The sequence below is a fragment of the Trachurus japonicus genome, chromosome 17, assembly GCF_045865225.1.
Source record: "Trachurus japonicus isolate A0001 chromosome 17, Traja_1.0".
Lineage (NCBI taxonomy): Eukaryota > Metazoa > Chordata > Actinopteri > Carangiformes > Carangidae > Trachurus > Trachurus japonicus.
This window is the reverse complement of record NC_140923.1, coordinates 9,690,181-9,717,689: the sequence shown is the minus strand read 5'-3', so window position 1 is coordinate 9,717,689 and position 27,509 is coordinate 9,690,181. Positions and strand designations below refer to the sequence as shown.

The 27,509-nt window shown below is 43.4% G+C and overlaps 2 protein-coding genes across 2 annotated transcripts; both read right to left on the bottom strand.

Annotated features, from left to right (window-relative positions):
* Positions 1-952: 952 nt before the first annotated feature.
* Positions 953-10,069, bottom strand: LOC146970101 (sodium- and chloride-dependent GABA transporter 3-like). The gene is made up of 14 exons (XM_085804611.1): positions 9,895-10,069; positions 9,645-9,779; positions 9,332-9,469; positions 6,924-7,026; positions 6,527-6,659; positions 6,293-6,427; positions 6,071-6,174; positions 5,802-5,926; positions 5,576-5,688; positions 5,346-5,483; positions 5,155-5,257; positions 4,737-4,837; positions 1,172-1,339; positions 953-1,060 (listed from the first exon to the last, which is right to left on the bottom strand). The coding sequence occupies exons 1-14, from the start codon at positions 10,049-10,051 to the stop codon at positions 953-955; spliced, it is 1,761 nt and encodes a 586-aa protein (XP_085660737.1). The 5' UTR covers positions 10,052-10,069.
* An 822-nt stretch (positions 10,070-10,891) lies between these two features.
* Positions 10,892-27,089, bottom strand: LOC146970100 (sodium- and chloride-dependent GABA transporter 3-like). Its single transcript, XM_085804277.1, has 14 exons — positions 26,915-27,089; positions 26,668-26,802; positions 26,341-26,478; positions 24,433-24,535; positions 19,153-19,285; positions 18,592-18,726; positions 18,342-18,445; positions 18,057-18,181; positions 14,336-14,448; positions 14,108-14,245; positions 13,919-14,021; positions 13,718-13,818; positions 11,145-11,312; positions 10,892-11,032 (listed from the first exon to the last, which is right to left on the bottom strand). The coding sequence occupies exons 1-14, from the start codon at positions 27,069-27,071 to the stop codon at positions 10,925-10,927; spliced, it is 1,761 nt and encodes a 586-aa protein (XP_085660403.1). The 5' UTR covers positions 27,072-27,089; the 3' UTR covers positions 10,892-10,924.
* Between the last annotated feature and the right edge of the window lie 420 nt (positions 27,090-27,509).

Below are 27,509 nucleotides of genomic sequence, written 5' to 3'. Positions count from 1 at the left end.
CCATCTCTCACTGGTTGGTCAATCATCTCGAACCGCACTTGCATGTTCTTTGCTGCTTTGATAATGTGCAATATGTAATTTTTACAGTGTTAATTTAGCTTCACGCATCCCACTAAGCAGAAACTATTCTTCAGATGACACAGGAAACCAGCCATCCCAGTGTTGACTGTTGATATTTAATTTTTCACAGCCAGAAGAACAATTCTGACCTGAGGCCTGTAGTATGAAGCAGGTTGGTAAATTAACATGAGATTAAACTGGATTTTCAGTCCCATGACGATGATTCGTCACATTTGTATTCAAACTTTCAACAGAGGCCACAGATGTTCAACAATGAAACCTATCACCTGTTTAAACGTTGTGGCAGATACATAATGTTACAGGTATTTTGTGTATTTGGTATTTTCTATATTCTAAAGTGATCAGAACTGTCAGTTACAGAAAAGCACCCTAAACCAAGTTAGTGTTTAGTAATTAGCTGGTTAGTTAGTTTGGGTAGATGCCTGAAAGATTCATCTGCAGGCTAAGAAACAAAGGCAAAGGACAATGTCCACGACACCATTCATTCAAAGTTCAAGATTCAGTGTCCATATTTGAGCTATTGCCCTCTTCCTCCTCTTCTTTTAGAGCCTCCCTCCAGTCAACTGCTCTCTGCTGAAAAATCCACTCTTCAACTTTTAAATTCAGTTTTATTGTCCCAATAGTAAAAATTTGTTTTGCAGCTAAGAGAAACATAACAGTGTGCAGTCTTACACGATCAAATGCATAAAGTGGTTAATACATGATACCCTCCACTAACAAACAGTGAAAATATGATCGATCTCATCTAGTCTCCCCTTTGTCATCTATCTGTCAACTATAAATGGTGTAATTCAAGGCAGATGAACAGATGCCCTTCTATAGCTGTACATTTAGATTAGGTAGGCTACTTGATGTGACTTTTCAGTTAATATTAAACTGTTACTGCAGATGCCCTCAGCTTCACAGTCGTCCCCTCCTCTTCTGTTTCTTTCCTCTGCCAGGCTGGATCTTCCGCAGGACGGCAAAGGACGTGCAGACGCTGGAGCACAGACATGAACAAGGTGAGTTAGTGTGTTTAAACATTATTATTATAACTATTATGACACTCAAATGGAACATATTTGGCTCAGACACATGTCTCAGCACTGACCTGTGTGAAGGTTCCTGGTGTCAAACACATCTGTCCAGCTGCCCACAGTGGCACCATGAGGACAGAGGACAGAGTCATGGTCCATCCCAGTGCATAGGCCCAGTCAGGGTAAGTGTAGTTGTTAACCTTGAGGTGTGTGTAGCCAACCAGGTACAGGATGAAGGAAATCTGTGGAGGTTTAAAGGGAGAAAATCAGGATTAAGAGTTAAACTTAAAGGGCCCTAGTTTCTTAGACTAGGTGAAGTCTAACATCAGCGCAGCTTCGCCACGTCAACGGGGTGTGGCCCAGGTCCATTTCGCAAGATTGGTGGGCCGCGCAGTCAGACTTAGACCAGCGCAGCCCCTCCCCTCGTCCCTCCCACCGGCGCAAACGGCGAAGAGGGAGGAGACAGGGCGGGAGGGAGACAGGAGGAGGAGAGAAAGGCGTGGAGTGGGTTTGACACAGCCGAGTCAGATCTTCACCAATCAAAGGAGCTCCTCTCCTCACCTTTAACTGCGCGGCGGGTGATGCGCGCTGCAAGTTTGTCAATTTATACTTGGACATGGACGGAGGAGACAGCGACGCCAGAGGCCGAACCTCTCCCAGGAGGAAACAGCTGTTTTGGTCCGGAGGTCCGAGCTCAGAGTGACCAATAATGAGTTTACTAATATACTTAACCAGGATTGATCTGATACACTGAGAACCGGTGCCCAATGTAAGAAACAACAACTAATAAACTAATAAAGAAACTCACATTTATTCAAACCCTGTGTGAGAAAGATGAGAGGTGTAGGCTACACTAATCACAACATGAACAAACACCATGAAATCAGCGTAAAGGACGCTCTCTCTCTCTCTCTCCCTCTCTCTCTCTCTCTCTCTCTCTCTCTCTCTCTCTCTGTCCGTCACTTTTTTTCTCTTTTTTCTCTGTGATGAGATGCTGAGTATACTGTAGAAGGCTATATACTGACTATCTGATACCGAGGCTGTTGTGGTGGACTAAGAGAGATGATGATTTGTGTTTTGTTTTTCATTACGGCTGCGTGATGGGTCGCACGCTCTAATGAATTAATAAGTATATAAATAAATAAATAAAGCGATCATCACAAGGGCAGAGTGGTATCTCAACACGGCAGCGACATGCAGTCATCCACCCTCAGTCCTGCTTGGGACATCCACAGCTGCTTTTCAGTGCCAGTTCGTCCCTGCTGTGTTAATTCAGGTGGAGTTTCCTTTACGCACCGACAGCCTTTGATCTCTGCTTTGATCTGACGTCAGATGTGACGGGACAATCTATATAGATATAAATTCACGTGTTGATTCCGTTAGTTGCATTAAATAGTGGTTATTGTGGATATTTATTGCATTGAAATGTGTCTGGAACTGTGGAAATCTGCCTGTGAGGTCTTGGTGACGTGTGTGCACTGCAGGTCAGTCAGCCAAACTTCCACTGCACCTGCTGCGCTCCGCCCTGCGCTGAGATTAGACCTGGTCTCCGCCCTGAGAGTAGACCTGGTCTCCGCCCTGAGAGTAGACCTGGTCTCCGCCCTGCGCTGAGAGTAGACCCGGTCTCCGCCCTGAGAGTAGACCTGGTCTCCGCCCTGCGCTGAGAGTAGACCCGGTCTCCGCCCTGCGCTGAGAGTAGACCCGGTCTCCGCCCTGAGAGTAGACCTGGTCTCCGCCCTGCGCTGAGAGTAGACCCGGTCTCCGCCCTGAGAGTAGACCTGGTCTCCGCCCTGCGCTGAGAGTAGACCCGGTCTCCGCCCTGCGCTGAGAGTAGACCCGGTCTCCGCCCTGAGAGTAGACCTGGTCTCCGCCCTGCGCTGAGAGTAGACCCGGTCTCCGCCCTGCGCTGAGAGTAGACCCGGTCTCCGCCCTGAGAGTAGACCTGGTCTCCGCCCTGCGCTGAGAGTAGACCCGGTCTCCGCCCTGCGCTGAGAGTAGACCTGGTCTCCGCCCTGAGAGTAGACCTGGTCTCCGCCCTGCGCTGAGATTAGACCTGGTTGGAGGTGGCGAGCTTTCAGCGCAACCTCGGCGGGACATTTTCGCACAAAACTTCCACTGCACCAAGCTGAATCTGTGACGCCTCCCCCTGCTGCGCGGCCACGCCTATCTCAGCGCAGCGCGATCTACCAATCTTCCAATCTGACTTTGCGCTAGGCTGCGCTGGTCGAAACTTGCATTAGACCGGCTGCGTTACCTTGCGCCACCTGCGCTGCGCCAGCAAACTAGGGCCCAAATACTTTGATTTTCGATAGTCTTAAGTGTAAAAGTCTTGTCTATGTGTAGCAGTATGGTGCTAGGTATGGCAATGTTGCTCTGTCAGTGCAGCACTTTGGTCCGCAATGAAATATCTCATCAACTACAGAAAAACTTGATATGACACGTTGTACAGATGTTGCTAGGAGATCCTCTGTTCAATCCTTTAGTGCCACCAATAGGTCAGAGCTGTATTTTGTATCTCTTTTACTGGGCGTTCACACCAAAAGCGACCGGAGCGACCTCGGCGACCAGCTGCCATTCATTTTCAATGTACACTGGCGACGAGGAGCGACGAGGAGCGACTGGCGGCGGGAGCGACGCGAGCGACGCGATGGGAGCGACGCGACGAGAGCGATGAAAGTTGGGAGAGATTGAACTTTATGCAAATGAGCAGCGGCGCGACCGCGGCGACAGCCAATAGCGGACTGGGATTCTCACAGCCGGAGAAATCGAGTGAGCCTGAATGGACACATCTGCAGCACAGCTTGAAAGTCCCGCCCCTTTGGTCGCTTGGTGCAAGGGCCTGCTAGAGCTGGCAAGCGACGCGATAGGAGCGGCCAGGGCGACTACAGGCGATTTAATCGCTTTCGGTGTGAACGCACAGTTACTCTTAAAGGGATAGTTCACCCTAGAATGATATTTCGCTCATTATCTACTCACCCTCATGTTGACTAAGGGCTGGAAGAAGTTTCAGAGTCCACCGTCCCTTCTCTGAGTTACAGGGGGTCTTGGAGTAGCAGTGCATGTCCATATAACGGTTGCAAAGGGACACCAGAGCTCTTCGTAAAAAAACACACACCAAAAAACATCCAAATACCTCCATGCTGCTCGTATGTAATGTCCGTCTTGTGCTGAAGCCCCAAATTGCGTAATTGTCCCGAAAAAAATTAAATAAGTCTATATTTTAAGCTTGTTTGTAGCGGAAGCTTCTCGAAGCTCCTCTTCCTGGTCCGTCCAAATCTCGCGTGAAGAGGAGCTTCGAGAAGCTTCCGCTACAAACAAGCTTAAAATATAGACTTATTTAATTTTTTCGGGACAATTACGCAATTTGGGGCTTCAGCACAAGACGGACATTACATACGAGCATCATGGAGGTATTTGGATGTTTTTTGGAGTGTGTTTTTTTACGAAGAGCTCTGGTGTCCCTTTGCAACCGTTATATGGACATGCACTGCTACTCCAAGACCCCCTGTAACTCAGAGAAGGGACGGTGGACTCTGAGAATTCTTCCAGCCCTTAGTCAACATGAGGGTGAGTAGATAATGAGCGAAATATCATTCTAGGGTGAACTATCCCTTTAACCCTAAACCTTACTTGACTCACCAGTGACAGCAGAGGAATGATGTATTTCCAGCACAGTTTGAAGAAAACAGATGGTCTGTGTCCTGTCATGTCCTCAATGCTTTTAATAACACGGTCAGCACCTAAAACATTCATAGACATTTTAAATATTGGAGTTCTGCTGCTGACATAATACTGTGATTGAGGTGGGAGACTAAAGAAATTGATATAAAAAAAAAAAAACTAATTACATTGAGTTTATGCAACCAGTCTGACAAATCCTTCAAAATCAAATCACAGCCAGAACTTTAAAAAACTGCATTTTTATCATGTTGAACAATATCTACCATACATATCCTATATAAAGGAAAGAAACATAATCTATGACTTGTCAGCCAGAAACAAATACATTGCCATAACATATCATGACAGTTAGTTTACAATATATTGTTTAACTCACCAAATCCCCAGGCCAGAGCCAGACACTCAGATAAAGACATACAATAGTGACAAGCTCTGGTACTACCGTAATAATCAATGAGCTGGAAGATGTACATCCCTCCCTACAGCAGGAAGAGACAAGATTTGAATATGAAAAATCGTTTAAGAAATATTGAGTTTGAAGATGCTTCAGTTAGAATATTTGTTCACCTCTGTAACCAAGGTCAGATGTATGAAGAAGAAGAACGAACAAATGATGAGAACAAAGATTTCAGATCTTCCTGCTGCACGGAAGAGCTTCGGAGACAAGTCGCTTGTTGACGTGATTAAAGATTCAACTGTCACAAACTGGAGAAAAAACAAAATAAAAAGTTTTAGGGCTATTTGTGACCATAAGTGACCAGTTATTACTTGTCCAGTAACACATCAAAACAACATACGTTTGTGTCAACGCTGAGGAAAAACAGCATCAGGAAAAAGCAGACGCTCCAGAACTGAGGAAAAGGCATCATAGCTGTAGCCTGAGGGTAGGCAATGAAGACCAGACCTGGACCTGGGAATTAGACGTTAACAAGAAGGAGATATTTAAAGAGTATTTATTTACTTTCTGTATTTAGACCCGAGTCTGATCTTTGGTTTCTCATGATTGTAAACTTTTGTATTTACCTGAGTCAGCTACATTATCAACACTAACACCTTGTGTGTGAGCCATGAACCCAAGTACAGAGAAGACGACAAATCCAGCAAGAAAACTGGTTCCACTGTTGAGGAGACAGAGCCAAAAGCAGTCTCTAGAGGTCACAGAAACACAAACCACCTTCGCATTAGTATGATGCTCAGTATTTAGTTGTTTTTTTTGTTGATAATATCAGCTGCAGATAATATAAATACCACAAACACATTTTGGAAGTAACTCTTTTGCAGTTTCCACTTACTTGTAACAGTTGTTGTTGTGATTATTGTAGCTGCCCAGAACATTTAGAATCCCTGAACAAATACTGTAGGAGAAGCATATTTGCGATCCTGCCTCTACCCAGACCTGTCAATGACAAAAAGTACACTTTTTAAAAAACAATATGTACAGGAGTCTAGTTCTTTGTATAAGTAGTGGATTATAAGCCATCCACTCCAACCGTAATTGTATCATATTAAAATACCTCAATGTCAGCCAGACGGCTCAAGTCTGGACTGAGGTAAAATCTGATGCCGTCCCATGCTCCAGGTAGAGTCAGTCCTCTGACCAGCAGAATCAGGAGCATCACGTAGGGGAAAGTGGCTGTGAAGTATGCCACCTTCAGAAAAACAAACATACAAATGGAGATCATATTAAGATGAGTTTGTGTTTCTAAAATGCCAAATGTAATATTTAATATAAAATATCTCCACAGGACCTTTCCAGAGGATCTGACACTTTTCCAGATACTGAAGTAGGTGACCACCCAGCAGAACAGAAGACACAAGGCCAGCTCCCACCTCACACTGCCCAGCTCCTCGATGCCTCCAGACATGGCCAGGACACGCCGTCTGATTGGAGGACAAGTTTAAGAGGTACAATAACTGAACATACTGTAGGTACATAGTTAAGTTTCAGTCACCACCCGTCTCAAACACTGCTGCTGGCACAGATGGAACCATTTTCACAGACTAATTGGTGTTCCTCTTTAAACCATTTAATTACTGTTTATTTAAGGTTGAAATAATAGTTACTCTACTCATCTGAGTCATTATGTATCATTACAGACTAATATTTAACCTATAAAAAGTAATTGGGAATTAATTTGGACTCACTCCCAGAACTCAGTGGCAGCAGAGGTGGTGTTGGTCAACATGGTCTGATTTTCAGTCACATTTGGTGAAGAAGAATTCAGATTGTGAAGACCTACACAGTTGACTGATTAAAGGAGACAGACACATGATTGTGGCTTTGAGGACAAATAAACAATTAATATACTATTGCCAGTGCACAGAGAATGTGTGGACTTGAAGCAAACAGTACTGGACTCCTGAGAGGCTAGTTAATTCCTTATCCCAGTTCTGTAAGTGTTTTATGACCAGCATGTATTTTTACAGGCTGTTTACTGGATATACTGGAAATACAAAGTAATGCATATAGTTTCATCCCATATGCCTTAACTGAACTGAATAAGAAAATGAAAAGACCGTAAACATGGGCAATGCATATACTGTATATGGTGGCGGATATGTGAGTGCCTATGTAAGTGTGGGGAATGTACATATGTATGGTGGTGGGATGCAGGTATGTAAATGTGGGGAAATGTATATATTTTTGATGCCACTTGTAACTTTAATGCCATGTCTGTCCTTTAGCTACAAAATATTGTCGTTGCCTGTTATTGCCAGAGTGGTTTTAAAAAGTCAGTTAAGATAGAGTAAGGAAGAGTAAAGGTTACAATGAATCTGGTTTATACCATTGTCTGGGTGAATACTCAGTTCTGAGTGGCTGCAGGGTGTGATTTGATAATCGACACCCACAAAGATGTTCTGGTCAAATTGCCTAATGACAGTTATAAATTACTGCGCTGGCTCAACCACTAGTTGGTAACCCTAGCAAGGGGAAGTGCTTTTTTTTTTACCATCCCTTAAAGGGATAGTTCACCCTAGAATGATATTTCGCTCATTATCTACTCACCCTCATGTGGACTAAGGGCTGGAAGAAGTGTCAGAGTCCACCGTCCCTTCTCTGAGTTACAGGGGGTCTCGGCATAGCAGTGCATGTCCATATAACGGTTGCAAAGGGACACCGGAGCTCTTCGTAAAAAAACACACACATAAAAACATCCAAATACCTCCATGCTGCTCGTATGTAATGTCCGTCTTGTGCTGAAGCCCCAAATTGCGTAATTGTCCCGAAAAAAATTAAATAAGTCTATATTTTAAGCTTGTTTGTAGCGGAAGCTTCTCGAAGCTCCTCTTCCTGGTCCGTCCAAATCTCGCGTGATTTGCGCCGGCGTCAGCATGCGTCAGTGCGGTTACTGCGAATCACGCGAGATTTGGACGGACCAGGAAGAGGAGCTTCGAGAAGCTTCTGCTACAAACAAGCTTAAAATATAGACTTATTTAATTTTTTTCGGGACAATTACGCAATTTGGGGCTTCAGCACAAGACGGACATTACATACGAGCATCATGGAGGTATTTGGATGTTTTTTTGTGTGTGTTTTTTTACGAAGAGCTCCGGTGTCCCTTTGCAACCGTTATATGGACATGCACTGCTATGCCGAGACCCCCTGTAACTCAGAGAAGCCACGGAGGACTCTGAAACTTCTTCCAGCCCTTAGTCAACATGAGGGTGAGTAGATAATGAGCGAAATATCATTCTAGGGTGAACTATCCCTTTAAATCATAGCCAGGCCAGGTGCAGACTGCGAACGTAGTGCTCAATGAAAAGCGGCAAAGTCATCTTCGGTTTTCTGCATTTCCTCTTCATTGGTTCATCAAACAAATAAAGATAATCAAAGCCCACGCTGCAGGTAACACAACCGCTGGAACTGGCATTTTCAAACCTGAATGAAAACCCACTAGGCTACAGGTTGTGGCTCCTACGTCTTAGCTCCGCGTGACGTAGGTGAACACATCGGCTATAAGTGGTGTCCCATTTCGTAAGGTAAGATCTCTACTTCTCACTTGATCTTCAAGAGGTATCTCCCTATCTCCTCTTTAAAGAATTGGGACACCCCACCCTTACACAAGAACACACAAAACGAGTGCTGGGACCATGATCAAGTGGAAGTGGCTAAAATGGCACTGGGCCTTTGTATCATGTAACGTAACGTTAAGCCATTATCTCACTTCCCTCCACTGATCAACTACTGCTGGGTTCCTTGGCAATGCCTCCAGATGGAAGATATTAAATAGCTGCTCAGGCGTGGCTTGTAAAAACAACTCAGGATTTTAACTCTAAAACACATTCAAGTATAAATACTTGATATTTGCTTATTCAGTGACTATGGTATAAGCGAGATAATGCCCTTTGAGGTGTCCAATTATCAGGAATTAAGGGATTTCGCTGAGGCAACCATCCTCTGCAAAGTCCATTAATTCCTGATCCTTATCCGTTAATTACTGTAGAACTTTTCACCTGAAGAAATTACAAATAAACTTTACACAGCTTTTGTGAAAATTAAAGTTTAGCACATAAAATTATATAGAATATAAATTCCGTAGTTGTATATTTACCTGAATTCCAGGTGTTTTCACAGTTGGCCCAGGGGAGCTGGGACTTGAATGAAGACACCAGGTAGAAGAGAGCCCAGACTTGGATTATAATGTAGCTGAAGTCATAAAATTTTGTCACAGTTTGCCCAAATCCTATTCCTACAACACAGAAAATTCAAGTTAAAATCTTTGGATCTGGGTCAGATTTGTTTGAGTGAAGTTCTCAACAGCTGTTGAAGTTTTGGACAAAAACACTTTAATTTCGGAAGTTAATTTTATAGGATGTGAAAAGTGTAAAATGATGTCTGTTTCTCTTCTACTGATGGTTTCTCACCTCGTGCCAGTGGACACAGTTTCCTCCAGCAGGTGATGAATCCCTCCTGGGTGTACTGACCACTGAACGTCTCCAGCAGGAACAGAGGAATCCCACACACCACAGCTAACAGACCATATGGCACCAGAAAAGCACCTGTTGGAAGAACAGAGACGAATGTTGTAGTAGGAATGACAAAATGATTACACAATATCCTCTAGTTTCCCATCTCCAGTTCATCATTTTAAGTCCAATATCTCTACTGAATCACCTCCACCGTTCTTGTAGCAGAGATAAGGAAATCTCCACACGTTTCCCAGACCGACCACGTTTCCTGCGACCACCAGAATGTATTCAGTTTTATTTGCCCACTGTCCTCTGTCTCCATCCTTCATCTGATTTTGTCTTTGTCGTTTTTCTCTGTTCATCTCAAGATCATGAATGTAATTCCTGATGCGCTCTGTTGTTTCAAAGTGTTCTTTGCTGCCGTTATAATGTGCAATACGTAATTTTGCAATGTGTTAATTTAGCTTCACCCATCCCACTAGGCATAAATTAGTGTTTTAATTACCCATGAAACCAGTCATCCCAGTGTTGATGGCTGATGTTTTGTTTTCCACAACTAGAAGAACTATTCTGACCTGAGGCCTATATGAAACAGGTTGGTAAGTTAACTTCAGGTATAACTCAGCCCCATGACGGTGAGTCGCCTCTGTCACATTTGAACTCTAAACACAGGCTACAGAGATAATACAATCAAAACAATGAAACCTGTCAACTGTTTAAATGTTATATCCAGTGTCAGAGACAATGAAAGATCCACTCTTCAACTTTTAACTTCATTTTTATTGGCCCACGAGTAAAATGTATCTTTCAGCCAAGAGAAACAAAACTGCATGCAGTCTAATAAGATACATAAAAAACAATAAAATGCATAAAGTGATGAATACACAATACTGTCTTCTAAATAACAGTGTATATCTAATCAATCTCATCCAGTCTCCCCTTTGTCATTTTTTTTTCTCAGCTATAAATGGTGTAATTAAAAACATGATGTAATACAAACACAAAATGATCAGACTGCTGAAGAGTGGTAAGTGACTGAAACAGCTGAGAACATGGAGGAAAAAGACTGTGAAAAACAAAAGTACAAATGAGTACTAGACAACTGAGGCAACTCTGCAGGTTCAGGAAAACTGCTACATAGAAATTATAGGTAAGCAACATTTTGAGTTGTTCATAGCTAATCCTAACCCTATAGCTAATGATTGAAGTGTGTAGTTAATGTGACTTTTCAGTTATTAAGCAGTTACTGCAGACGTCCTCAGCTCAACAGTCGTCCCCTCCTCTTCTGTTTCTTTCCTCTGCCAGGCTGGATCTTCAGCAGGACGACAAAGGACGTGCAAACGCTGAAACACAGACATGAACAAGGTGAGTTAGTGTGCTTAAACATCATTTTTTATAACTATTGTGACACTCAAATGGAACATATTTGGCTCAGAAACATGTCTCAGCACTGACCTGTGTGAAGGTTCCTGGTGTCAAACACATCTGTCCAGCTGCCCACAGTGGCACCATGAGGACAGAGGACAGAGTCATGGTCCATCCCAGTGCATAGGCCCAGTCAGGGTAAGTGTAGTTGTTAACCTTCAGGTGTGTGTAGCCAACCAGGTACAGGACGAAGGAAATCTGTGGAGGTTTATGGAGGAAAAAAATCTGGATTAAGAGTTTAATTTAAAGGGCTGTAATTTCATACCAGGCGCAAGCGAAGCGCACAGTGGGGAAACGTGCATTCAATTTGTCATTTTGGTAGACCAAGGTGCACCAAGATGGGTGTGGCAGCGCAGTAGCGGGAGGTCTTGACAGATTGAACTTGGTGCAGTAACAATTTCATGCTAAAAGGCTGCGTCAAAGCTGGCCGAGTGGTAATTTGGCTGATTGGTGCACAGTGCCCACACGTCACCAAAACCTCACAGGCAGGTTTCCAGAATGTCAGGCACATTTCAGTGCAATAAATAATCACAGCAACCATTATTCAATGCAACTATCTGAATCAGCACATACATTTTTATCTATATATCAATTGTCCCGTCACATCTGATGTCAGAGCAAAGGCGTTGGCACACGTAATGGAAACTCAACCTGACTGAATTAACACAGCTGAAACTGAAGCAAACAGGGATGGGCTGGCCATAGGGCAATATGGGCAAACGGCCACGTAATGATGTGGCTGCGGTGAGGCGGCTGCGTGACGACATGTAGGTAGCTGCGTGAAGATGCGGCCATGCTGATGTTGAAAAAAAAAGTTGTTTACGGCCGGCCAACTCTAAAAGACTGACAACATAGTTTTAAATGCGGTAAGGATAGTGTAAAGCTCACCTGGGTAGGGCTGCTTACCCTATGGTCCAGTCTGGGTTTGAATCCTACTATTGGAGACCAATGCATGCCACACAAACACTATATACATATACAGTGTATATATATATATATATATATATATATACACTGTATATGTATATAGTGTTTGTGTACAGCAGTGGTTCTCAAACTTTTTTCATCATTCCCCACTTTTAACAAGTGGGGATTTTCAAGCCCCACTTCCCCCCGTCGCCCCAACAAAAATTACTTAAAATTTATTGAACTTACTAGCACCAAGTTTATCAGTTATATTTCATGAGTCAAAATCAAAAACATGAAATAACACAAAGTTCAAAAAGAGAAAATAAAAGTGCAGATCAAAAACGTAAAGTAAAGTAAAGTAAAAGTAGGCTACAGTAGTCAAATAATGAAACAGTGTTTCATTTGCAATCTGTGCAAAAAACAAAAACATGAACAAGTGAACTTTCCCTGCATTAGTGGCTGCAATGTGCCTGTTTTGCACTGCACATCCTCGGGGTTGCAGGCTTGAAACTGCCTCAAGTCATGCTCAGTGTTGAGCTGAGAAGTGTGCGTGCGTGCGTGTGTGCGGGCGTGCGTGTTTTCATCTCTCTCGAGTCTGACATAAGCTATAAAACGCACACAAATATGATCACATTTGTCAATCGCTGTGTTTTATTTTGAAAAGTGCTTTATTTTGACAATTGACCGGATTTTCTCGTTGTTTCATGTGTGACTTCCTGCCAAGATTGATGCGATCGAGCGCGACTCGTGCACAAAATTGACCAGATGCCGACTTCCACCACTGGTCTGAACTACACAACCGGTACTTGAGCACCGAAGGGAAGCGGTCTCTGTTCCGCGCTGTTCGCCGTGCTTCGGCGTCCGGTGTGAACCCAGCAGCCTGCTACCAGAGCCGGTCTCTGTTAGAAATTCTCTGCTGCTGCTGCTGCTGCTGCTACCTTGTTGTCCCGCTGCAATTAACATCCCGACGTCAATCATTGTTTTTGCACTTTAGTTCCAGGTTACATTTTTTCTCCCGGTCTCCTAATGCTTTTTAATAATTTTAGCTATTTTGTTTGTGTGTGGCTGTTTTGTTTAGAGTGAATTATCTTTGTTGTCAATAGCATTTACAGTAAGATAGGCATGAAATTGAAAATTTCTTCCCATTTGTCGCGCCCCACCTGTTAAGTCTCCGTTCCCCACCAGTGGGGCGCGTCCCACACTTTGAGAAGCACTGGTGTACAGTATATATACTGTATATAGTGTTTGTGTAATGTGTGGCCTCTGTCATAAATGCCAGGGCCTCTTTTTGGTGCCAGTCCGTCACTGGATGCAAACTAATGAGTTCACATCTCTCTCAACCAGCCACAAACAGCCTCGGCATCAAATAGTGACTGAGTTTATATTCTCTCAGCATCTCTCTCATCTCAGAAAATTCAAAAGAAAAGACAAAAAGAGAGATGCTCACCAACAAGGGCTAGGCCAAGGAGCTTGGCGATGCATCCTTTACACACAGGTGCTTCTGATTTCATCCCCGTTAACATATGGTATTTGTTTATGGTGTGATCTGTGCACTCTACTCAACTTTAAATATACTGTAGGTTACTCAATAAGAGTGTCTCGGTGTTGCACCTGTGCTGCGTCTCGCTGTCCCCTAGCGCCACCATCTCGTCAGAACTACTGTAATGTTGTATCTCTTAAATCTTTTGACTCACCAGTGACAGCAGAGGAATGATGTATTTCCAGCACAGTTTGAAGAAAACAGATGGTCTGTGTCCTGTCATGTCCTCAATGTTATCAATAACACGGTCAGCACCTAAGACATTCATAAACATTTTAAAGATAATGCTGAAATAAGACTGTGAGGTGGGAGGATATGTATATAAACGAGTTTGACTGTAATTTTATTTACTAACCAAAACCCCAGGCCAGAGCCAGACATTCAGATAAAGCCATAAAATATTGAACTGCTCTGGTACAACCATAATAATCAGTGAGCTGGAAAATGTACATCCCTCCCTACAGCAGGAAAAGACAGGATTTGAATATTAGACATAGTTTAAGAAACATTGAGTTTGAAGATGAAGTTTGAAGTATTTGTTCACCTCTGTAACCAAGGTCAGATGTATGAAGAAGAAGACCACACAGATGATGAGAACAAAGATTTCAGATCTTCCTGCTGCACGCAAGAGCTTCGGAGACAAGTCGCTTATTGACGTGATTAAAGATTCAACTATCACAAACTGGAGGGAAAAAAACAAATAGTTTTAGGGCTATTTATAGCCATAAGTGACCAGTTATTTTTTGGTAGGTAGCACATCGAAACAACTTACGTTTGTATCAACGCTGAGGAAAATAAGCATCAGGAAAAAGCAGACGCTCCAGAACTGAGGAAAAGGCATCATAGCTGTAGCCTGAGGGTAGGCAATGAAGACCAGACCTGGACCTGGGAATTAGACGTTAACAAGATATTGGAATAAGCCGGTGCATATTCTCATTTGCCCAGGTCATAGTATTTCAAAGGAGGTTAAATCGAAAGCAACTGGACTTATGAAGCCGGGACCCGACCAGTGGCTATAAAAAGAAGGTGATAGAATGTCTACAACCATAGTGCGAAATACGGGGGGGTTTGGGGGGGTCGGACCCCCCCGATTAACCCCTTGAGACCCCCTGAAAGACTCAAAAGCAAAATCTGAGGGGGGTCTCAATCTTGTCAAAAAAATAAATAATATAATACAATAATTTTATTGTGGTCAATGAAATGTGTTTAAGATCACCATGTCCAGTATTCATAATTCAAAACATTTATTCGTTTAACATTAAGCTGAACCCTGTCACCTGCGCATTATGCAAATTAGCCATGTGCGCCAGCCCAGCGCAGGAGTCGAGTCCACTCGCTATCAGAACAGAGGATCCCGTTCCTCTCCCACCCTCTGCCAAAGAAAGTGAAGTTGAGGCCGAGTGCTCTGAAGACGTAGCCGCAGCCCCTGCTGCTAGCACTGGTGATTGGCCGCTTTTCTTTTTCTTTTTCTTTTTTTTTTTTTTTTTTTTACACCAAAGCAGGTGGGGTAATGGAAATACCGCGACCCTTGGCTTGACATAAGGCAGGAAAATAACTTGAGGTAAGAGGCTAGCCTGCTTCAGCATACTATGGCCTGAACCCCCAGTGGTGTTGTTTGGCCAGGCGCCTGTTGTGAGCTATTTGTCTGTGCTTTTTCAATTTTCATGATGGCCCGTTACACGAATGTGATTTGTGGATGTGTTCAATGCTGCGTTTAAACGTATTTGCTAGATGGATGGTTAGATAAGGCTACATGATGGGTCATAGTTGCAGGCTGAGGATCTCGTCGTGCACATAATTGCACGTCAGTCTCCGATCTCCAGATTTATACAGTTGGTTGTTATTCGAGTGCACGAGTTTGGTGTCTTTCATTCATTTTAATTGTTGTATTTTATTTATTGTCTATTCGTTTCTGCATTGCCCTGATCGCACGCCAGTCTTCTATACCTGGCATTTATTCATTGTTCAAGTGCGCCAGTGTGGTGCCAATTTTATTTATTTGAATTATCGTCTATTTATCGTCAATTACTTTCTGCATTGTAATGCACAACTTTGCCTCTCCTTTTTAGGCTATAGGCTAATTTTCTTGGCTTATTGTAATGTTATAGTCCTACTTTATAAAAAGAAAAAAAAATAACGGTATTGCGCAACAATCGCGAGTTAGGGACCCCCCCGAATATTGATGGGTATTTCGCACACTGTCTACAACAATTACAAAAAGAAGGGGTCATTGACAAAACACAATACTACCGGCTTTATCCCCAGGATTCAATCCCATGCCTATATGGACTTAGCCTCGTAAACCCGCCTCTCCCGGAACTGCATTTCATTTCATTCTGAGGGAGAGTCTGGCCTCATCCCCGCTCTAAGCGTCTGGGGTGGGCGGGAGCGGGGCGGGAGTAGTAGCGTTGACAGACAACCCCATTCAGCCAATCAGCAAGTTGGTGTAGTGACGGGGCTTTGCACCAGTCGGTCCCTGATTGGCCAACGTGCTGTGTCAATCACAGCGGGCGACGCTGATTGGCTCGGCCTTCTGAGGGTTTCAGTCCAAACGCTTAGAATGGGGATGAGGCCAGACTCTCCCTCAGAATGAAATGAAATGCAGTTCCGGGAGAGGCGGGTTTACGAGGCTAATATGGACTCCCCAAAACCCATAAAGAAGGGTCCCCGCTCAGGCCCATTGTCAGCAGCATAAACTCGGTCACTTACAACATAGCCAAACACATAGCCAATATCTTGGCTCCTTTGGTGGGAAACACCCCACACCACATCCAAAACTCTATAGACTTTGTGGGTAAAGTCCAGGACATAAAAATGGAACCAGATGACACTATGGTATCCTACGATGTGACTTCTCTTTTTACCTGTATTCCAACTATGGAGGCTTCGGCCACAGTAAGAGAACGACTCACACAAGACAACTCCCTGCAAAACCGAACAAAACTCAAACCCGAACATATTTGCCAGCTTCTGGATTTGTGCCCGAACACCACATACTTCCAGTTCAACGGCAAATTTTACAGACAAAAACACGGCTGTGCCATGGGTTCACCAGTATCCCCTATTGTGGCAAATCTATACATGGAGGAGGTAGAGAACAAGGCTTTGAACTCCTTTGAAGGAACAACACCGAGCCACTGGTTCAGGTATGTGGACGACACATGGGTTAAAATCAAAACCAAAGAGGTGCAAGCTTTTACCGATCACATTAACTCAGTGGACAAAAACATCAAGTTCACCAGAGAGGATGTCAAGGACAATAGTCTGCCTTTCTTAGATTGTGACGTCCATATGAAAAAGGACAGGAGCCTCCACATTGGGGTATACAGAAAACCCACACATACAGACCAATATCTACTTTTCGACTCTCACCACCCTCTGGAACATAAGCTTGGTGTAATCAGAACTTTGCAACACAGAGCTGATAACGTGCCCACCAGCTCACAGGCCCAAGGGGCAGAACACAAGCACCTGAGAGGCGCCCTCACAACTTGTGGTTACCCTAGCTGGACCTTTGTGAAAACTGCAGCTGCTTCCAGAAAGAAAACCAGCAAAGTGGTTGAGAAAGAAAGACAAAACAAGAGAAACAACATAGTCATTCCATATGTGTCTGGAGTATCAGAAAAACTCAGGAGGATCTTTAACAAACACCGTATCCCTGTGTATTTCAAACCCAGCAACACACTCAGACAGAGACTGGTACATCCCAAGGACAAAACACCACACACCCACAAAAGCAATCTGGTGTATGCAGTCCAATGCAACGAGGAATGCAAAGACCTCTACATTGGTGAAACAAAACAACCACTGCATAAACGCATGGCCCAACACAGGAGAGCTAACTCCTCAGGACTGGACTCCGCTGTCCATCTACATCTCAAGGAGAAAGCCCACTCCTTTGAGGACAGCAATGTCCAAATCCTAGACAGAGAGGACAGATGGTTTGAAAGAGGAGTTAAAGAAGCCATCTATGTAAAAGTAGATAAACCATCCCTCAACAGGGGAGGGGGTCTCAGACACCACCTATCTCCAATCTACAATGCTGCCCTTTCATCCCTTCCCAGGAGATTCAACAATCTAGCCTCAAAGAACAACCACTGTTCACAAGTGGCAAGTGACTCCAACGACTGTCGTTATAACAACATAGGGCACTAACGAAGTCCAAACCAACTTTCCATCAAAGACAGTCATTTAAACGACTGTCGTTGGCACTTGGAGCACAAAAGGGAACCAGTGACATCATCACCCTTGTGAACGCCCACACAAGAGGTTAAATAGTGAGTCTCCACACCAGATAGTTGGACCAGTCCCAGCCTGGTCAGATGCTACATGAACTGATGAAGGTGAAACGTCTTCCTAGACAAATAACTAAGTCCAGTTGCTTTCCATTTAACCTCCTTTGAAAAAGATATTGGAATAGTATTTATTTGCTTACTGTATTTAGACCCGAGTCTGATCTTTGGTTTCTCATGATTGTAAACTTTTGTATTTACCTGAGTCAGCTACATTATCAACACTAACACCTTGTGTGTGAGCCATGAACCCAAGTACAGAGAAGACGACAAATCCAGCAAGAAAACTGGTTCCACTGTTGAGGAGACAGAGCCAAAAGCAGTCTCTAGAGGTCACAGAGACACAAACCACCTTCGCATTAGTATGATGTTCAGTGATGATGAATTTAATAGTTTTCTGTATATTTAGATCCAGAGATAACACAAACGTCATATTCAATTTTAACATACTTTTAAAAGTAACACTGTTTTGTAGTTCATACTTACTTGTAACAGTTGTTATTGTGATTATTATAGCTGCTCAAAACATTGAGAATCCCTGAACAAATACTGTAGGAGAAGCATATTTGAGATCCTGCTTCTACCCAGACCTGTCATGTGACAAAAAGTACACTTCTTAATAAAAAAATAAAAAAAAATTAGACAGGAGTCTAGCAAGGATGGTACTTGAGGTTGTTGTATGACTGGTGAATTATCAGCCATCCACTCCAACTGTAACTGTATTGTAACGAAATACCTCAATGTCAGCCAGACGACTCAAGTCTGGACTGAGGTAAAATCTGATGCCGTCCCATGCTCCAGGTAGAGTCAGTCCTCTGACCAGCAGAATCAGGAGCATCACGTAGGGGAAAGTTGCTGTGAAGTATGCTACCTTCAGAAAAACAAGCAAACAAAAATGAACACAATTTATTATATTTTATCCTAAACTGGAGTTAATGAATGGGTCACTTCGCAGGGACTAAACCCAAATGAAAAGTCTGGAGACTGGAGCACTCGATAAAAGTGAAACTAACCGCTGACATCGAAACATTAGTTTCACTTGTTGAAAGTTCTTGTGCACCTTTATTAAATATTTCTGCATTTTATCGAGTGCTCCAGTCTCTTTTCATTTGGGTTCTGTCCCTGCAAAGTGACCCACTTGACTCCCACGACTCAATAATCTGTCCTGGGCTGAGAGCATCGATTTACTGGTTTGGCTGAAGCGCAAGAGCACCCCTCATTTTGGAGTTAATGAATATTAAAAACAATGCATATAATCTGTATGTGAGAAATGTTATATTAAGTATTTCCACAGGACCTTTCCAGAGGATCTGACACCTTTCCAGATACTGAAGTAGGTGACCACCCAGCAGAACAGAAGACACAAGGCCAGCTCCCACCTCACACTGCCCAGCTCCTCTATGCCTCCAGACATGGCCAGGACACGGCGTCTGATTGGAGGACACGTTTAAGAGGACAAGGAAAGAATGAACTTGACATTTATATTTTATAGTTGACCCTTCGTTGGATTTCGCGGAAGCAACCGGTTCACGCCTCCGCGTCGTCCATTAATTTCTGATAATGGACACCTCGTTGGGCATTATCCCTTTCATAAAACAAGATGGTGTGGTTTGGCCACTGCATTAAGGAATGTCTATCTTCAGGTCTTGGGATTAGGGAAGGAGAAAAATTCAACACCACCCTCTAAACTTTTTGGATATCGGGTGCCGGGCTTCCAAGTCCCGTATGCACACTGCTTCTTCGGCATATTGTTTTCTGCTAAAAGCTTGACAGACCTTTCAACAATACACAGTAAGCATTTAAATTTAAAAACTTTGAAAATTCCTACCAAAGCAACCATACGTTCTACAGTTTTGCAACTTTCACCAAAATGTAGCCCCCACTTAAACTCAGTACAAATTATAGCTGCTGCGCAGCAATAGTCGGGGCCGGGCAATTTTAGGCAAAATTAGGCAATTTGAAAGTTCCAAAGCATTTTGATGTGTCATCATCATCACCCTTGCTGGGGCTTGAACTCACAACCTCTGGACACCAAGAACCAGCTCCCAAGTCATTGAGCAAGTTGGCTGGAATTGATCCCCAGTGTGTGGCTTCTCAAATAGACTCAGGGAGCCACCAGCCAGGCAGCTGTTGTCAAGGCAGATTTCAAAAATTGTATACTGTTTTACAGTTGTTGTTTTTTTGCAGTTTTTGAAAACTGCTGATGTTCTGAAGCTATTCGTAGCCATCCGCTGAGAAATATTGCTCAGGCACCACTGTAAGTGTATATATAGTATATTTGATGTTTATTGTGTTAAAAATTATAAATAGTGATAGTTAAAAATATATATATATTTTTTATTTGTAATTAAAAAGGACACTTTTGCCTGTTACTTATGTAATGTTGTTGTGCATGCAATGTTGTAGTTCGTCCAGAAGGAGGCGCTCTTCAGTTGGTATTGTGTTGGTTAAGCCGGAAGAAGAGAAAAATAAGGTTCAGAGAAAGACGGATAGCATGGGAGTGTAACACGGGTTTTGTATAAGAGTTATGCTGTATTCTGGTGTTTGGAAAAGCTAACTAAAAGTGTGTAAGAGTCACAAAGTGCATCGGAGTCTTCTTTCTAAAACTTTACACTGGCGACGAGGATTTAAATTTTTTTTTTCTCCACGAACATGGCTGCTGCACTGCCGTCATTCCCTGCTTTAGACGTCGACGAAGATCAAACCTCATCCGTACGCTGGAAGAAGTGGTTACAGCGCTTTGAAAACTTCATTGTCGCTCTGGATATAAAGGATGATACAAGAAAACGTGCAATGCTTTTACACTACGCTGGAGACGGTGTACAAGACATCTTTGACACACTTACTGACACTGGGGAAGCAAAAGACTATAAACGTGCAAAAGACAAACTGAGTGAGTACTTTTCTCCTAAAATCAACATCGCCTATGAGACCTATAAATTCAGACAAGCTACACAACTAGCAGGGGAAACGCTGGACTCATATCACGTACGGCTACGGCAGTTAGCGGCGACTTGTGATTTTCCAGATGTCGAGAGGGAGATCAAGACCATGATCATTCAGACATGCACATGCAATAAACTACGGCGTCAAGCTCTACAGAAACCGGAGATGACACTAGCGGAACTCCTCTCACTCGGCAGGACCATGGCACTTGCAGAAATTCAGGCATCAGGTATGGAATCAACGCAACAATGTGCAACACAAGGACATTCAAGGGAAGATGTTATGGCAGTTGAGATGGAGAGAGGAGCTGTAAAGAAAAGATGCTACAACTGTTCTGGTACTTTTCCCCACCGAGAAGGCATGCCGTGCCCGGCACGGGGGAAAATATGTAATGCTTGTGGAAAACGAGGACATTTTGCAAAATGCTGTCGCTCTAGGAGACCACAAAGCAACATCAGAGATGAACACAAAGTGCATTATGTGCATACCAGTGGAAATAGCAGCACAACATCTCAAGCAGCAAGCACTGCAGACACAGAGTCTTCTGAAGAATATCTGTACACTGTTACTCAATCAAGAACACATCTCCCACATGCAAAGATAAAGGTTAGTGACTGCAACATCAAAGTGATGCTTGATTCTGGAGCGACTGTAAACATCATTGATGAAAAAACCTATCAGAGACTGAGATATAAGCCTTCACTCACCAAATCCACAGTCCCCATTTTTCCCTATGGTTCACACACCCCACTGCCTACCATAGGCAAATTCACCTCACTGATAGAATCCAAGTCACGATTCACCAATGCAACCTTCTATGTGCTTCGAGGCAGTAATGGCAGTTTACTTGGCTTCAACACTGCAAGTCAACTGGGACTAATTAAAGTTGCTAACACACTCCACGCATCCCCACATCAGCGCATGCAGCCTACAATATCCTCTGATCAGACAGAGGTGAATGCAGTAAGTGATATTATCACTGAATATGCTGACCTGTTCCATGGGCTGGGCAAATTAAAGGACCTTCAGGTCAAACTGCACATAAGAAGAGACATTCCTCCAGTCACACAACCACACAGAAGAGTACCATTTCATGTCAGGAAGCGACTTGAGGCGGAATTACAACGGTTAGAGGACCTTGACATCATTGAGAAAGTAGATGGGCCCACTCCATGGGTTTCTCCAATTGTTCCTGTCCCAAAGCCAAAAGACCCAGAAGCAGTGCGCATTTGTGTTGACATGAGAGTACCAAATCAGGCCATTGAACGAGAAAGACATCTCACACCTACAGTGGATGATGTAATACAAGCACTCAATGGAGCCAGATTCTTCTCGAAGCTGGATTTAAATTGTGGATATCATCAGCTGGAACTAGAGCCATCCTCACGATACATCACAACGTTCTCCACTCATGTGGGCCTGCGGCGTTACAAAAGACTGAGTTTCGGAGTTTCCTCAGCTGCAGAGGTATTCCAAAATGCCATTCAGCAAGCCCTGGATGGCATCCCAGGAGTTATCAACTTAAGTGATGACATTCTGGTGTTTGGCAAAACAAGGGCTGCACATGATCAAGCTTTGAGGGCCACGTTTCAGCGACTCAAAGAAAAAAACCTGACTCTCAACAAAGCCAAATGCTCATACGCACAATCTACTCTGGATTTTTTTGGATACACATTCTCAGATGGAGGTTTTTCTCCAGATCCCAGCAAGGTTCAGGCACTGCATGATGCTACTGCCCCAACCAATGCCAGCGAGGTCCGCAGTCTTCTCGGCATGGCAAATTACAGTGCCCGCTTCATCAAAGACTTTGCCACAATAACTCAACCTTTAAGGGAACTTACAAAAAAAAATACTCGCTGGACATGGACAGAGGAACACCAAAAGTCCCTTGATAAAATGAAACAAAGTCTAACGAGTGATGCTGTCATGACTTACTTTGACCCATGCAAACTAACTGAACTGGTGGTTGATTTTGCCGATGGAGTTGACAGTGCTGCACTTAAGTCATTCAGCAAAATCAAAGATGAACTGACAGTGACTGCTACTAATGATGTTGTATTACGGGGTACAAAGATTGTTATTCCCTCCTCTTTGCAGGTCCGGGCAATATCACTTGCACACGAAGGTCACCAGGGGCTGGTCAAAACAAAAAAGCTGATCAGAGAAAAAGTTTGGTTCCCTGGTATTGACAAGCAGGTGGAAAACATGATCGCTGGCTGCATCCCATGTCAGGCCGTTGTACCCCATCACAAAGTAGAACCTCTTCACATGTCTGAGCTGCCATCGTCACCCTGGGAAAAAGTTGGTGTAGATTTTTGTGGCCCATTCCCCTCTGGTGACTACCTTCTGGTGGTCATTGACGAATACTCCAGATATCCAGAGGTGGAAATTCTACAATCCACATCAGCCAGAGCTACAATCCCTAAACTTGACAAAATATTCTCTACACTGGGAATTCCACGTGAGGTCAAAACGGACAATGGCCCACCCTTCCAAAGCTCAGAATTTGCTGATTTTGCAACATACCTGGGATTTAAACATAGAAAGATCACTCCCCTCTGGCCTCAGGCTAATGCGGAGGCCGAACGTTTTATGCGCACCCTGGAAAAGGCAATACGTGCTGCACATGTTGAAGGCCGCCCTTGGAAACAGACTCTGTATGCTTTCCTCCGCAATTACCGGGCTACGCCTCACTGCTCGACTGGGACGGCTCCGGCTGATGTACTGTTTGGGAGGCCGCTCAGAATCAAGTTACCTGGAGCTCCTCTTCCTTTCCAGTCTCAGTTTGATTCAGCAGTACGACAGGCAGATGCTGTGGCAAAGAACAGGATGAAACATGATGCCGACAGGAGGCGCCATGCTGCTCCTCGGACTCTGAAAGTGGGTGACATGGTCCTGTGTCGTCAAAGGAAGGGAGGAAAGTTATGCCCTGCTTACAATCCCCACCCTTACGAAGTCATTGCTGTCAAAGGTACCATGGTGACAGCTAAACGCAATGACAATGTCATCACAAGAAACTCATCTCACTTTAAGACTCTGCCGGCGGATAAAAATCACCCCTCTGAGTCTGGTGGAGCAACAATCACAAGGAGTGGACAAGATGTCATAGACTGGACTGAAATCCTTCCTGAACAAACTCCAGGACCTGTGGCCCCTGACCTGTCTGGGTCACAGTCACCTGTTCGCAGATATCCAGTCAGAATGAATAGAGGGCCACCATCATACCTCACTGACTTTGAGTAATGTTAAAAAAAAAAAAAAGTGAAGAAAGGAGGGTTGTAATGTTGTTGTGCATGCAATGTTGTAGTTCGTCCAGAAGGAGGCGCTCTTCAGTTGGTATTGTGTTGGTTAAGCCGGAAGAAGGGAAAAATAAGGTTCAGAGAAAGACGGATAGCATGGGAGTGTGACACGGGTTTTGTATAAGAGTTATGCTGTATTCTGGTGTTTGGAAAAGCTAACTAAAAGTGTGTAAGAGTCACAAAGTGCATCGGAGTCTTCTTTCTAAAACTTTACAACTTACACGTTTAAAAAACATTCTGCTGGTGGTAATTACTGTGATTCAATGTGCCTACACTCTGAGTGAGAACACTATAACTTTATGAAGAGTAATTGGAAATTAATTTGGACTCACTCCCAGAACTCAGTGGCAGCAGAGGTGGTGTTGGTCAACACGGTCTGATTTTCCGTCACATTTACTGAGGAAGAATCCAGATTGTGAAGACCTACACAGTTGACTGATTAAAGGAGACAAACAAATGATCATGACTTTGGGGATTAGCTCTCAGAGAACAACCAGACAAGCAGAAGATACACATGGTGCAGTCTGGGGGTGTACAGTGTAAACAAACAGATAATGTAAGGACTTAGAGAAAACCATACTAGACTCCTAAGAGGCAAGTCAATTCATTATCAGAGTTCTGTAAGTATTTTATTAACATATTTTTACAGGTGGTTTACTGGATATACTGGGAAAAAAAGGTACATATCGTATATTGTGTATTTAGAAAGTTGTGTAACTTTATTGTTATATCTTTCCTTTAGCTACAAAGTGTTTTAATTGCCTCTTATTGCCAGAGTGGTTTTAAAAAGTCAGGTAAGCTAGGGAGTAAAGGTGTCAGTGAATCTGGGTTAATGTAGGACTTTCACCTGAAGAAATTATAGATACATTTTACACACTGTAAATGATATCTGAATTTCACTGTATGTTATATTTTTGGGATGATCTTTATTTTTTTTCTATATTCTTGAAAATATTAAAGGGCCCATATTATGCAAAATCCACTTTCTACAGGTTTTGTAGTGGTCCTATGTGTTCCCGTGGCCTCTCTATGACGCCTGGAGGTGAAAAAAGTCTGTTCACTCCCTTAATTGATTTCTACACTTTTTTGAGATCGTGTCTCCAAACGGGCGAATTGGAAGTGCTGGCAGACTTGACGTCAGGATGCGCTGAACTCAGGTGACTCCAACTTCCTTATACTTCCTTATACTCCCCCTGGGCCAGTCTGGAAAAACGTGAGCTCTGCCCGCTGACACTTTTCCGGAACAGCGACCCCCCCCCCCCAATCCCAATCCCAATCACACACGCTTTCTCTCTCTCCCCCCCGTCCGTCATTTGACATAAAGCGGTAGATACGGGAGGAGCAGTCGGTACCGCAGCCGCCAGATGATCCTTTTGAATCATTGACTGAAAAACAGCCGCCTGTCATTAAAAATGAAATCGCGGATCAGAGAATATTGGAATGATACCGCTTCTCATCAGCGCAGCGGTCCGACTCCTCATCACGGAATGAGAGACATCTGAACGAGGAAGTCTCCTCTCCCGGCGCAAAACCACCTCAATATTCTCCAGTAGCTTCTCATCAGTCCATACAACAGTGCACAGTTTGTGCTGCGCTCCTCCGTTTCACTTTTTTTTTTTATTTGACAGTTTCACACAGAACTTTCTGATGGTAGTAGGAGTCTCTCCATGTTTCTCCTTCTGCCACAGTAAAAATATGCCTGTCTCAGAATTTTTTTTTTTTTTTTTTTTCGGAAATCAATGCCCGACCCCTGTCCCAAGTCCCAATGTCAACACTGGCACATGTACCTGTAGTGAAAACCACACCCTCTCCCTGTGACAGGTGTGGAGTGGACGTGGTTTACACATCTTATTTGCATTTCAAGGTGCAGACACAGAAATGGCTCGTTCTCAGCAGAGCTCTGGAGAGACACTTTTAGATTACTGAGATGTAGAGCTGCAGATTGATTTGGGGACAATACACTAGGAATACTATATAGTTGGACAACTTAGAACCATGTGAAATAGTTGAAAAACAGCATAATATGGGACCTTTAAGTCTATCTCTGCTTTGGTAACTTTATCTATTAAGTTTCAGTTAATCTCTTGTTGAAATTGAAGTTGGCAGAGTTACAGGGTAATAATAAAATGTAATCATAGGCTACTCTTTCACCAAATTATATGATCTTTTAGATCTTTGTTTATAACATGTTAATTTATTTTGGAAATTTGGAAGTATAAACTCGATAGTTGTATATTTACCTGAATTCCAGTTGTTGTCACAGTTGGCCCAGGGGAGCTGGGACTTGATGGAAAACACCAGGTAGAAGAGAGCCCAGACTTCAACTATAATGTAGCTGAAGTGATTAAGTTTTGTCACAGTTTGTCCATATCCTATTCCTACAACACAGAAAATAAAAGCTTTATAAATTATATGAAAATGAAAAAAAGATCTTTGGATCTGGGTCAGATATTATTTTAGCCAAATTTCAGAGCATTAGAGTTTTGGACAAAACAGTTAAGATTTTAAGAACATGTGCAAAGTACAACATTCCCATTTTTCTTTCTCTTCTACTGATGGTTTCTCACCTTGTGCCAGTGGACACAGTTTCCTCCAGCAGGTGATGAATCCCTCCTGGGTGTACTGACCACTGAACGTCTCCAGCAGGAACAGAGGAATCCCACACACCACAGCTAACAGACCATATGGCACCAGAAAAGCACCTGTTGGAAGTACAGAAACATGTTGACATGGGAATGACAGATTGATTCATTAATAATTTTCAAATCCGTTAGATGAAAAATAACCCAGCACTTTGAAGTTTGTATGAATCACCTCCACCGTTCTTGTAGCAGAGATAAGGAAATCTCCACACGTTTCCCAGACCGATCACGTTTCCTGCAACCACCAGAATATATTCCGTTTTATTTGCCCACTGTCCTCTGTCTCCATCCTTCATCTGATTTTCTCTTTGCCCTTTTTCTCTGTTCATCTCAATATCAAGAATGTAACTCCTGATGCGTTCTGCTGTTTCAAAGTGACACAAACTGTTCTTTGCTGCCGTTATAATGTGCAATACGTAATTTTGCAACGTGTTTGCTTCACCCATCCCACTAGGCATAAACTAGTGTTTGGATTACCCATGAAACCAGTCATCCCAGTGGTAATGGCAGAAGAACGATTCTGACCTGAGGCCTATATGAAACAGGTTGGTAAGTTAACTTCAGGTATAACTCAGTCCCATGATGGTGAGTCGCCTCTGTCACATTTGTATTTGAACTTTAAACACAGGCTACAGAGATAAAAAACCATAGACTGTAAAAAGAATGGACGTAGCACCGTGACGTCACCCATTGGTTTGGGGGAGTCTGTTTTGTGCCGCTACTACGGGGGTTTGAGCCGCGCCATGTTGGATTCTACTTGCCATATT